The sequence below is a fragment of the Anastrepha obliqua genome, chromosome 2 (assembly GCF_027943255.1).
Source record: "Anastrepha obliqua isolate idAnaObli1 chromosome 2, idAnaObli1_1.0, whole genome shotgun sequence".
NCBI classification, from domain to species: domain Eukaryota; kingdom Metazoa; phylum Arthropoda; class Insecta; order Diptera; family Tephritidae; genus Anastrepha; species Anastrepha obliqua.
Window position 1 is genome coordinate 48,395,731 of NC_072893.1, and position 14,319 is coordinate 48,410,049.

The following is a 14,319-nucleotide window of genomic DNA, read 5'->3' on the forward strand; positions in this document are numbered from 1 at the left end:
AATATCAGTAGTTATGTATGTATACAAAATATTCGCTTAATAATAATTATTATTTTTAACTCTTAATTTTTATGCTTCTCTTTATTGTTCAGCAATTTCCGTAGCTGTTTCTTCGTGGACTCTGGTAGCGATATCCTGCGAACGCTACTATGCTATTTGCCATCCGCTGAGAAGTCGCACATGGCAAACACTAAATCACGCCTATCGCATTATCGGCTTCATTTGGTTTGGCAGCGTTTTGTGTATGACGCCTATAGCGATATTTAGCCAATTGATGCCAACCAGCCGGCAAGGTATGTATGCAAACACTAACACTTACTCGTAAATATATATACCATACACATACACATATGCAAATACGAGGGTCGTTTGAAAAGTCGCTGTAAAAATAAAAACTACTTAATTGTTTGGGGTAAACCTTTTGTATTTTTCCTTATAGCCTTCTTTTAGGTTTATAAAGGGTGGTTAAGTTTCAAGGCCCGGTGCTGATTTTGAATAAATACAATTTTTTAAGAAATTATTATTATTTCTCTTTATTATGATAATACTAGTATAACTCAATTACGTACGAAACAAAATATCGTCCAAATAGGTGCCGCGGCTTCGGCGGCACACCTCCATCCGATGGTCCAAATTTTCGATTACGCTGAGGCATAATTGAGGTTCTATGCCGTTAATGTGCCGAATTATCTCATCCCTTAGCTCTTGAATTGTTGTTGGCTTATCAACGTACACCTTTTCTTTCAAATAACCCCAAAGAAAGAACTCCAACGGAGTCAAATCACATGATCTTGGCGGCCAATTGACATCGCCGCGACGTGAGATTATTCGGCCATCAAATTTTTCGCGCAAAACAGCCATTGTTTCGTTAGCTGTGTGACAAGTGGCACCGTCCTGTTGAAACCACATATCGTCCACATCCATATCTTCCCATTCGGGCCATAAATCATCTCACGATAGCGAACACTATTTATAGTAACTGCCTAACCGGCCTCATTGTGGAAAAAATACGGCCCAATGATGCCGCCGGCCCATAAACCGCACCAAACAGTCACTCTTTGTGGGTGCATTGGTTTTTCGGCAATCACTCTTGGATGTTTTCACATCTCCTACAGACCCGGTTTGCTTAAACTTTTGCACAATTTTTCCGATTGTACGCACATTTGGACGATTAAATTGACCGAAAAAATCACGAAGTGCGCGATATGCATTTTGATTTGAACGCACGTTTTCATAATAAGCCTGAATAACTTGAACGCTTTGCTCGATTGTGTGTGTTTCTATGATTCAAATTGAGTTAGTCTGATATTACAAAGCATCGAATGAAATGTAGAAAGAAACTTGACGTTTAGAGGTGGTTTATATATCAACAACGGCCCTTGGAATTTAACCGCCCTTTAGAATTCGTCCAACGCTGTTCTAGTTTTGTTGATCCCTTACTAATAATAGAATTTGTTCAAGTCTAAGAAAAGCAACTCGTTTTTGCAATCACCCTCTGGTTTGAATGAAATATTTTCCCGCCAGTCAATTTTTCAAATTGGGGAACCAATAGTAGTCCAAGGGATCTTACGGAGCCAAGTGTGGGGGCTGTGAAATGAGTAGGAACCCTGCCTCCATTAATTTTACGACCACAACTGCTCAGGCGTTAGCTGGTCCGTTATCGTGATGGAAAGCGGAAATCACCAGACTTCCTAGATTGCAGCGAATGCCAGGAACACAACGAAATATACCGATTCGGCCTAAACCTGGTGTGTGTTCTTGCAAAAGATGCTACTAACTAAACATAACCTCGATACGGGCCAGTAGTGGTAGCTCTCTAACTTTGCACAGACTTTTCAAACGACCCTCGTATATGTTTGAATCTGCGTTTTTAGTCTTTAATTCTAGTATAAATATAAAATAGAGTACGAACAACACTTGTATGACTACAGTGAAACCTCGATGTACCGAATTTGAAGAAGATGAGAAAATATATACTTCGTTGTATGGGAAAAGAGTTATCGGAGTTAAAAAGATACTTTACATCGCAGTGCGCCTCTGTTTCTGTGACATCTAATATTTTATCTCATCTTAACTTGCCCCCATAAATTCGGTATAACGAATTATGATGAAGAGTTGAATTGATAGAATTGGTTAAAAAGCCAAAAGACCTAATGATAAACCCAGCTGTGTTAACCACTTCATACTATGTACTGATGAAATTCATCAGGTCGTTAATATCTAGGCCTACTATCTTCACAAGCGTCGCATAGATGTGAAAGCCGAGATGCATAAATCTTACCTCCGCTGGTGCAGGGAAGCTGAGGAGAAGATGCTGAGATGATTTCATCTTATCCTCCAGATGGCTGCTAAAACAAGGACTCGAAGTAATGTAGAGTCTGATGCAAACATACCTAGCGGAGAGGGTCTGTTGAGGACACGAACAAAATTTGACAGAGCGGACTTATCAATCTTGGAAGCTTGTGCGAGCACCTCCGATCCATCTTTGGAAGTTGACGCTCGCTGAGTTGACGCGAATCTTTCGAAACCTTTCCAGGGGCAAACCAAAGGTAGTCAATGCTCTCAGTTTCCAGGGGAAAAACCTAGTCTTATAAGGTGAATAACTTTAGGTCACAAAATATGCATCGCATATTCAGACACACAAAATTTGGTGATAAATACGAGATTTCGACATATGCCGATTTTAGCGACTTCTTGGTTGCCAGATTTCTCTAAAAATATTTATTCTCCTATAGCTATCATAAACTCTGCACATGAACCAAGTCGGACCATGCATATGAAATACAATATAATATCTCAATCTCAGCGCCACTAATGGGATTCACAGCAAAAACCTAACTATAATTATCCTCAATTTTTGATAAGTTTCATGAAAATCATTATTAGCGGGAGTACACGGCTTCGGAACCCCGAGCACGAAACACCAAATGATGGAAAAAGTTTGTTGTCATCACGGTCGCTTCTCTGCGGGCAATGGCAAACTTTCTTCCATGAAAAAGCTCCTCATAAAAAACCATCTGCTGTTCAGAGGCGGCATAAAACTGTACACCGCTCCATATGTGGAACAACATCAAGACGCACATCACAAAAGGAGGAGGACCTCAGCGAAGCACAAATAAAGAGTGTAAGAGCCAATTATACATAAAGTATATCAAGAAAATCAGTGGTGGTGTGGAACTTTAAAATTGTATCAAGTTTTATGGATTAACTCCAATCCGGTGGTCAGAAAAATATGTATCTTTGACGATTTATTTTATGAGTATAGAAAAGAAAAATACCGCTGATTTGTGTCTAATTTGCATACTTTTTGCCCATGCCAAGTACATTTCTGGTTCGCGTAATAACTGTCATGGAGTTTAATATCTATTTCGACAGCCAAACAAGAATCAAGGCCCTGTGCTCGATGATGGTGCACTCGACACTGGTTGGAGAATGCCTGACTTCACTTTCGATTGCAACCGAGTACTTTGATATAAGGCTCATCTGGGTACCTGGTCATAGCGACATTGCAGGAAACTGCGAGGCGGATGAGCTGGCTAGATAGGGGACCTGTGAGGTAGTTACCCCGCGAAACTATAGAGTGAGATTTCGTGTGGTTACCAAAGCCTCAGCGGTCGAGTTTCGTGGATGGTCTTGCAGAACAGTGGCTGCGAGTTATACGAGGTGTGTTCAATAAGTATCGCGTGCCAACGTTTTTTCCAATCTTCGAAGCACTTCAAAAAATCATTTTTTCCATCTTGTTCAGCTCCTCCTTTGATGCCGTCTTTATCTCGTCAATCGTAGCGTGGCTTCGTTCTTTCACGGGCCTCTTCAGTTTCGGGAACAAGAAAAAGTCACAGGGGGCCAGTGGCTGTGGCATCATTAGTGTGTTGTTTTTGGCCAAAAAGTCGCGTACAAGCAACTATGTGTGAGTAGGGCCGTTATAGTGATGGAAGAGCCAATTTTTGTTTTTCCACAAATCCGGGCTTTCTGGCGGATTGCTTCGCGCAAATTGCGCGTTACTTGCAGGTAATATTCCTTATTGACCGTTTTACCCTGTGGCAAGAACTCATGATGCACAACGCCCCTGCAATCGAAGAAAACGAAAAGCAAAACTTTTACATTCGGCCGAACTTGGCACGCTTTTTTCGGTCTTGGTTCATTCGGCAACTTCCATTAAGATGATTGAGCTTTGGTTTCCACGTCATAACCATAAACTCATGATTCATCACTAATTATGACGTTCTCATTTGCAATGTTCATGCGATGCTGCTTTTGGTCGAAATTGAGCAGTTTTGGTACAAATTTTGCGGCGACCCGTCTCATGCCCAAATCATTGAAAAAATCGAATGGCACGAGCCAATCGATATGTGTAGGTCCTCAGCAACTTCTCTAATGGTGATTCGAAGATTGGCCAATAGCATTTTCTTCACTTTATCAATTTTTTCGTCTGTTATTGAAGTGCTCGGGCGTTCGGCACGCTTTTCGTCGTTCACATCTTTTCGGCCTTCTGAGGATATTGTGTACCACCGATAAACGGTTGGTCCAAAGTAGCCAACACAGTAGTTGATATAGTCAACATTCGGAATGCATTCGCGCACTTAATTTCGTTTTTCACAAAAAAATTGATACAGGTTCATTGATCCATCTTTTTGTATAGGTAAAAATCGAAGACGAGCCGAAACACGTGCAAGCAAAGCAGCTGTCAACAATTAACTGAACATTCAAAATGCCCGGCATTCACTCTCGGCATGAGTGAGAGACATGAGCACCAACATATCGCCGCAAAAAAATTGAGCTTCGAATATACGTAACCTGCGAAAATTCAAAATTCGCCATACTTTTTGCACACACCTCGTACATGCAGTGAGACTCGGCATTACTTCGATTATTTTTTGCGTCTGATTTATGAAGGATGTAGTGGAACCATCTCAGCACCTTCTCCTTAATTGACGCAGGGCTAAGATTTAAGTATCTTCGCTCTCATATTTTTGCAACACCTGCTGATATAGCAGGCATTAATATTAAAAATCTGATAAATTCATCAGCAGTACGAAGTGGCTAACACCACCGCGAATCGGTCTTCTGCTCCTTTCTTTTTTCCCAGTCTTCTTATCTCTTTTACTGTGGTATTACAAAGGACGAATTTTCTTTTTCTTTTTTTCGTTCAAGTGTATGCTGTGGGCAACCATTTCCAACTAACCTTTCTTTAGTCACAGGCACACTCACTCCTTTAGGCAAGCGGTAGAATTCTATCTATGGAGCATTTTTATATAAAATACTTTGCTGGGGTCTTTCAGCGTGCTCGGCAGATGTTTTGCTATATAAAGCTTTTCTTTATGACCAGGTTTTTTGTATTGAGGTTTTACTGTACAAATATGTAAAAGTGTTGCGCCCCTTGTTGGCAGAGTTTTAAATGGGATTTTATGATTTTAAATGATTTTGATGCTTGACAAAGCGGCTTTTAAAGCTTATAAAGCCACGCGGGAAAAGAAGATGTGATTATTTGCAATAAATGTGTCTCAAACGCCGTTTGCATTTTGTTCATTACATTCCTGTTAGCTGTGAGCACTAAATGAAATTTTGTCTATTGCTTTCTTTTTAAATTTCAACGCATTGGAACAAGTAATGTTTTGCTATTTTCAAAGAATTTCGTTGCCATTTCATTGTCGTTTCATTGATTTAATGTATTTACTCATATTAATTTAATTCCCTTATTGATCTTTTTTCAGGCCTCCGCAAATGTCGCGAACAATGGCCCGCAGACAGTCTCGCCTACGAACGTTCCTACAATATTTTTTTAGATCTCATTTTACTCGTGCTCCCCCTACTGATACTCAGCTTTGCGTATATATTGATTACACGCACCCTGTATGTGGGTATGCAGAATGAACGTGCCATGATTTTCGGCAGCGTCGCCTCGTCTGCTGTAGCCGGCGGAGGTGGAAGTGGCGGTGGAAAATTGGGCAATGAAGTGGATGCTTTAACCACAGCACTGGTACCGAATACAACAACTACAACAAAGCCAGCGAATAGATTTCAATTCAATGTCTCCTTTCGTGTACGTGGCCGCAGTAGTATTAGTGTTGGCGGTGATGATTACGAGACGACACAAGAGCGCCGACACTCCATGAAGAAATCAACATCCCAAAGTCGGCAGTTACAACAACAGCAGTCACTACAAGAACAGCAAAAGAAAATTGTAGAGCAACGTCAACACTGTTATGGTAGGTAGATTTTGTATTCTTAAGTTTACTTCAGTGCACTTGATTCGAATGTTTGTCCAATTGGGAACAACAAAGGAGTCGTCCAGTGTAATCAGAGCGAGAAAGTCGGTTGGCTATACAAAACAAAGGAGAAAATTCTCAAAAAAATATTACATTTTTGTGCATGCGACCAAAAATAAAAGGCAATACGAGGAAAAACGCAATGCTCTGGGGTATCATTGGCGGTGCCGGTGAAAAATTTTGATAATTTATGGTATAAAATGAAAGCTGCCAAGCGTGGGACTTGCGCGCTTAGTATTTGGCATTCGCTTGTTTATTTTTTTGTTTTTTTTTTGTTTTGGTAAACATCAGGTAAAGGCTTATGCGTCTATATTTGTACAGTTTACTCCCTGCAGGTGTGTTAAAACAGTGGGTGAAATGAAATAACGACCGAAAATGTGCACTGAGCCAACGGCAGTTGAGAAGAAAAAACGTTGTAAAAGGAATGTTTTTTGTAATTTCTTCACAGAGGGTTTAAAATAAAATTTAAGGGGGTATTCTAGCCTAGAGGCCCGAACTTCGAGCATATTTTGACGGTGAATAAAAAAAGCTATTGATATTTTTTTTTACTATCCATTTTTTATCATTTATTTATTTATATATTATATTAAGAGCACACAAAATGAATTTAAAAAAATATATATATATACTAGCAAACCCGCGAGCTCCGTTTCGCCACCAGGTGGCTTCGTTTTTCTGTAACATTTCGTTTAGGGATTAAAAGATGAAAAAAAAAATATTTTTTTTGTTTTATATTTGAAAAGGAAAAATTGTATTTAATTTATCCGTTTCATTGAAGTGCTTTTGGCAAACCACATTTTTTGTTCTTTGGTATGACGTTAACACAAACAAATCGGATGGTTTCCCAACTCGTGAACACGCAACGTATAGCTGCCCATGTGAAAAGACTGATTTTCTAATATCATAATAACTGAACCAACTTTGAGTTGCAAGTTATATGGTGCAAATCCTGGTAATTCCAGAGAGCTCAAAAACCCCGTTGGATAATTCACTACATCATGGGGATTTGTTATGGGATCAACAAATTTGTATGTCACCTAATCGTCATCGAATGGTGAATAGTGAAATTCAGAGCGTATACATCATTATTCTTTGCGGCGAGAATTGCTCGTTGACTTAACCAAGCATAATTCTGATAATTCTCGATTCAAATCAGCACTTGATAATTCTCTTCGTGTGTGTCGAAAATGATCTACTTGTTGATCTCTGTTATTCGCTCGACGATTTCGCATTGCCAACCGAACCGTTTCACGGGCTGCCTCGCTTTGCTCTTGTGATTGAGAAGCACGAAGTCGACCCATACTAACGCGGCGCTCTTCACGGGCAATTTCTTGTGCTTCTTCAGTCGTTTCATTCGCAATGTTTCGTATCCTTCTTGCATTACGGCTTTGCCGGGAAAGATTCGATCGTCTTGGTCGCGGCATTGATAATGACGAATCAAAGAGAATACATAGTACTGTGGTTATATATTTCTGATAAAATTTATATTATCAAAGTTTCTACTTAACCATAGACAAAATTACGTTTAGCTGTCATTTGCGTTTTGTTATTCCATATCAGATGCGTTTTTGTTATACCACATTTTATACGGAAACGCGTTCGAATGGGATAAAAAGTATCCTATGTCCGTCTCCTGTTTCTAAACTACCTCTCCATCAATTTTCAGCCAAATCGGTTCAGCCGTTCTCGAGTTATAAATAGTGTAACATGACTTTCTTTTATACATATATATAGATTTTCATGGAATTATGCGTCCTTGAAGTGGAAGGGGAAAACAAAAGGCAGTGTCCTCGTCTTCATGATTTCTACCCTTGTGGTCATTTGAAAAAAAAGAGTTGACAAATTCTTAATTAATATGAATGTCATTATCGTATGACACAGGAAAAAGGGGAAAATTTTTTTTTCATTAAATGGCGGCTACTCAAAAATTGAGGTCGATTTTTCCCTAATTTTAAAGCTTTCTCGAATTTTTTACACATAGTAAAAAATTGAAATTTCTAGTTTTTCGTGAGTCATCCGATAGAGATATATTTAAGGAATATTCATAATAACTTTAAGCAAAGCGGTTGATTAGAACTTGAGATATCGTGCCGAGCGTATCGAAAGAAGTAGTTTCGAGAAAACACGTTTGAAGTTCGCCGTCCGCTCAAACCAGTCTAGCTGTCGCGTCACTAAAATAGTTGTAACTTCGAAAATAATTCGAATTTTGAAAAATCCTCTTAGGGAGATATTTTTGAATACCTAAACTATCGAATTTTGAAAAAAAATGTCGATTTTTTCAAATTTCTAGACTAGAATACCCCCTTAAACAAAATAATGCATAGTTTCTGTTCAGCCGTACGTCTGACCCTTGTAGGGACGCCTTCGAATGACTGCTGAACTGCATTCCTGTCTATTTTTCGAAGACATGTACTGATTTTCTTCACAATTTTTGAGTCCCGAGTTGAACTTACATTTCCAAAGAAATCCTCTCTTGGATGACGTTATTGTGAGTTTGTGGGATTCCGCTCTTTTGGAGTAAAATTAACTTTTCGCTTAATTTAAAACTGCTACGTTTTAACGGCATAATGTGACGACGCTCTGTTAGGAAAAAAGACACAACACATGGGCTGAAAAGTCCCGGGTCAACAAAGAAAACACGTATTTTCTTTTCAAATTTAGCTTTATTCATCATCGCAATTTCCAGCAAGAACATCGCAATCATTCTAGGGCCGCTCTAACATTTCAATGCCGCTTTTGTAGAACGTTTTATCTTTCGCCTCAAAAGAGGCCTTAGTTGCAGCGATAACCTCTTCATTTGAGCGAAATTTCTTACCGGCGAGCATTTTTTTAGGACTGCGAACAGTCAGAGGCCAAACATCTCACGCATCACTGCAACCCTTACAGATCATTGGAAAGTAAGGGATCGTGCAGCTAGACTCAATCTACCCTTTAATCCTATCTGCAGGAGCTGTCAAGCGGAAGGAGCGAAAGAAAGTATTTTCCACTACTTATGTGAATGTCCAGGGCTAGCTAGGGCATGACTCCGCTCCTTTGGTAAGCCCTTCCTGCAGCAAATTAATGACATCTCAGACATTGAGATAAAGAATTTGCTGCTATACTTGGACCTTACTAAATGGATTTGACTTAGAACAAGAACAACAAAAAAAAGCACATCATTATACGAGAACGATGATAGTCAAATGGTGCTGGTCACTAATTAGGATTATTTCAGTGGAAATACTCAACCACTTCAACAACAACAACAACAACAGAGCCAGTAGTCGCTAGGATCCAAATCTGGCGAATACGGTGGATGTGGGAGCACTTCGAAGTTCAATCCATGTAGTTTTGCCATTGTTTTGATTTACTTGTGACACCTACTTTGAACAGAGATAGTCAAATGCTCATGCAATATAAAGCCAAGACGTTCCTTTGCTATCTTGACAATGTCAGCTAACTCACGGAACTTCACTTTTTGATCACTCAAAACGATTTTGTGGATTTTTTGGTGCTCTCTGGTGTTACCGCCTCTTTTAGACGTCCGCTGCCTTGTGCACCATCGGTGTCTCTCCGACCACGTTTGATTCAGCAAACCATAGTTTTATTGTTGTTTCTGATGGAGCGGAGCCCCCATAACACTCTTCAAGCCATTGCTTTGTTTGAACGGTTTTTTTTCCATCAAGAAGCTGTGTAAAATTAAAACAGAAAATTATTTGTGATTTATTCTTTTTTGAAAATAGCAAAAGCAGCGTCACTCAGCACAACAACTCAAGAACTAATAGAATATCATGAAATTTTAACAGCTGTTCTTTTAAGGAGACAGATACCTGTAAACGGCCATATATTCCCTGATTTTCATTAAAATTATTTATAATGAATAAGTCAAAAATTGTTTTTTCAAAATTGGCATACAGTTTATTTATACATTAAAATAATATACAGGGCCGTCGAGGTAAATCCGGTAAACATTTCGAAAGCTCTGGAGCAGTAGCGTTAAGTCTAAAACCGCTTATAAAGGACATATTTTGAGTGTGTTGTTTCCTGATTGACATTGGAGTGCCGGAGTAAGTGCTAGTGAAACGATGAGTCGAGAGCAGGACAGAAGAGCTGCGATACTAGGGTCACTTCGCGCCGGAAAAAGCCCTAAAGAGATAATTGAGTGGTTTGGCTACAAAAAAACGCAACGCTAGATGGGCCGCGTGGCTGCTGGAAGAGAATATGTGTTTCAGCAGGACTCCGCACCTGCTCAGAAAGCAAAGAAGACTCAGGCTTGGCTCCAGAATAACCTACCCTACCACTGGTCACTAGATTTTTGTCCACCTTCAAGCCCAGACTGCAATCCTCTTGATTATTACGTGTGGGGCACAGTTGAAGCAAAAGTTAACGCGAAGAGTCATAATACTGAGGACGCTCTGAAGACAACCATCGAGGAAGTGATGACCACAATGGACAAAGAGGAGGTAGCTCGCGCATGTGGGCACTTCAGGTCCCGGCTGGAGCAGGTAATTGCACGAGATGGAGGTTACATTGAATAATTTTCAACTATGATATGTGTACTCACATTATACAATACAAAGTTAAGTGCAAATAAAATTATTTTTGAGTAAATACCCAATAGTTTTGTTTTTAAGTTCAACATTCCGGATTTACCCTGTACATTTTTTTTTTTTACTTTAATCATTTAAAATGGCGGATGTACACTCAATTCTTCCAGGAAGGTCGCAGCGGGGCATTGTAGCATCGGCGTCATCGGAATACAAAAAACCAAAAATTTTTTTGTTTATTAATGTCCTAATTTCTATATGAATTAAATAAAAATGGAAAAGAGAAAAATTCGCGGATAAAATGCTTTAAAAAAATGAATTTCGGGGCGAATTTTCCTCCTGTTTTCGCTTCGAAAAAATAATTTTTTCGAAAAATTTTCGAATTGTAAATTCACATAGAAAGTAATATCATAAAAAAGATGTGTGCAAAATTTCAGGGAGATCGGTCAGTAACTTTTCGAGTTATCGTGTTTCGAGAAAAACGCGTCTTAAGTCGGCAACGTAACTAAACCTCTCCCAGCACTCGAATGCAAAGAATAGAGTCGTCATGGTTGACGATCTATAATATAAGAAATACTTAAATTTACGTTCTAAAATTTGTTTGACATATTCTTAAAGGATTATATTAACATTTTATGAAAAAAAAATTTTTTTGTTTCGAAATTTTACAAGTATCTGTCTCCTTAAGGTTAGTACTAACTGAAAAAGAGGTGAATGCAATAAAAGTAGTGCCATGTATGTGTTAGGACCCACAACATTTCAGCCCATGTGTAGGAGGAGGAGCTCGGTCAAATACCTAACAGAAGTGTACGCGCCAAGTATTTATTTTATTTATTTTGTTTAACAAGATAATATTTGAGTAAATTTAATAATCTTTTAATAAAATAAGGATCTTTATTTAGGCCTTCACGAATACTATTTGAAGTTTTAACCTCCATGGCCGACTTATTTCGATTGAAGGCAAAGCGCTTAGGTTTACAGCTTTATTTTGACACTTGTGGGGAAATACGTTTGACGCTTTAGGAGCACTTCTAATATTCATTTAACTAATTGACAGCAAATAAGAAAAGCATTAGCTTGAACTTTCAATAACTAACAAATTTCAGCAGCATTTTTCTTATTCACCTTCACTTGCGAAATATGACAAAATTAATGTTTATATCGAAAATTTCCACTAAAATGTGGTGGGATATAGAATATCTGACATCTGATTCGAATGCGGCATACCAATCATAGTGAAAAAAGCAAAATTGCATAGTTTATTATTTCAGGCTATTAAAATTTGTATTAGAAAAAAGTAAAACGACAATTGCAGTAATTTAATTAAAGTTATCAATTAAAAAAATATTTTCAGAATTTGTGGCAATATAATAGCTTATGTATGTACGTGAAATTGACCTATTCGAGGGATAACATTTAAATTTCTATTAACAATACTTTATTGGATTCCATTTATTTAATATTTATTTTTAATATTTATTTACATTTCGCGCGCAATAAATAAACGAAACATAAACCAAACCACAGAATTTCCCACACAAAAAATATAATATTCCAGCAGGTGTCTATGTATGCACAGAGGAAGCTTGTTTTTACGCATACATATGCATGTATGTTTGTATGCAAAAAAAGCGGATGGCTATTTGTGTGCGTGCTAAGCTCCCAGCTCCCTAAGCTAATTTGTCGAATGTGCCCAAACCGCTGCTCAATAAGTGCCTGCAGGAGGGGCATATTTATGGTAAGTGTGCATATGTATGGTGTAACGGCGCTCTCCTTACACCTCGGATGTAATGACTTTAGAAACTACCTTCATTATAATCGTAAGTCCCAAAAGTATGAACCATTGCGCGCCTGACCACTAAAGGAAAGGGAATCTAATGGTGTACCTGGGCGTAGTAACAAAAGCATGAATACATAAGTAGGTGGTGTCAGAGATCCTATTTGTCCAGATTTATTACAAAATTAACAAAAGTTATAATGAAGGGCGTTGGAAATGTTTTGCTTACGAGTTAGAAGTGCACAGAAAAAAAACAGGATTGCACTTTTAATTTTTATGAAATATTGCAAGATTAGGGGCGCAGTTAAACAAAATTGAATCGCTCAAGCTGCAAGATAGAGAAGAGAAGCAATGAAAACGGATTAGTCGTTAAACCTACATCGTAAAACGTCAAGACGCATACCACAAGCAACTATGGAAAGCAACTAAAAACTTAGTCAAAACAGTTCCACATAAACACCTTATCAAAACACAACACGGAACTTGGGCAAAGACCAATAAAGAGAAGGCAAACACACTAGCTGAACACTTTAAAACAATATTCTCAAACGAAATAGACAATCAGCACATTGAACAAAATGCAAATACGAGTAACCCAGAAAAGAAAATGAAAATGACAACCTCAGCAGAAATCAGATTTCATTTGAAAAATGTGAACAGTAAAAAAGCACCGGGCTACGATCTAATAAATGGTTAAATACTAAAAGAACTACCTGATGTAGCAATCACATATATACGACAAATATTCAACAGCAATCCCCAAACCACGTAAAAGTGCATCAGCAACAACATCATATCGCCCCATCAGTCTCTTGCCCATTCTTTCAAAAGTATTTGAAAAAAATATTCTTTGCCAAGTTAGACAAAATTCTGACAGCAAAAAATATAATACCAAGCCATCAATTTGGATTTAGACGACAGCATTCAACTGTGCAACAAGTCCAAAAAGTTATAAACAAAATACTAAATGATATGGCTAATAAAAGGGTCTGCATAGCTATCTAAATAGATAGGAGGGGTACCTTTTATATGGCGGGATTAGAGAACAAAAACAAATTTTAATCATCGAAAATCACTTTATTGTTTTTCAAAATATTCTCCATTAAGATCTATACACTTTTGCATGCGTTTGAATCAATTGTCGAAGCACTTTTGCCACTCTGAATGAGGTACCTCCAAAACATGCATTCTAAATGCCGCAACCGCTTCTTCAGGTGTCGAAAAACGTTGACCTCTCCGTTTGTTTTTTACGTACGGGAATAAAAAGAAGTCATTCGGTGCCAAGTCAGGACTATATGGCGGATGATACATTAATTTGATGTTTTGGCTGCTCAAAAATGCAGTTGTTTGAGCCGATGTGTGAGAGCTCGCATTGTCCTGGTGAAGAGTGATCCGTCTTTGGCGATTGGTTTTCCTAATTTTTTGGAAGGCAACCTCCAAACAAATGGTTGTGTACTACTCAGAATTTACTGTTCTGCGTTGTTCTAGTGGTACGGTTGCGACATGTCCAGTTTTTCCGAAAAAACAGGCGACCATTTGCTTGGAAGTGCTTCGTGCGCGAACAACTTTTGTTGGATTTGGCTCATCTTGAAACACCCATACAGTCGACTGCTATTTACTTTTGGGCACATACGCGTAAATCCATGATTCATCACCTGTCGCGATGTCATAAACGTGTTTCGAAGCCCCGCGATCGTATTTTTTGAGCATTTCCTTCGACCAATCGACACGAGCCTTTTTTTGAGCGATT

The 14,319-nt window shown here is 38.5% G+C and overlaps 1 protein-coding gene across 1 annotated transcript in view; it reads left to right on the top strand.

The window, feature by feature from the left end:
• Positions 1-14,319, top strand: part of LOC129238132 (uncharacterized) — a 78,695-nt gene that overhangs the window by 16,051 nt on the left and 48,325 nt on the right. Inside the window, exons 2-3 of the mRNA XM_054873168.1 lie at positions 93-293; positions 5,712-6,206. Of these exons, the coding sequence (XP_054729143.1) occupies positions 93-293; positions 5,712-6,206 (696 nt within the window). The remainder of the gene's footprint in view (positions 1-92; positions 294-5,711; positions 6,207-14,319) is intronic.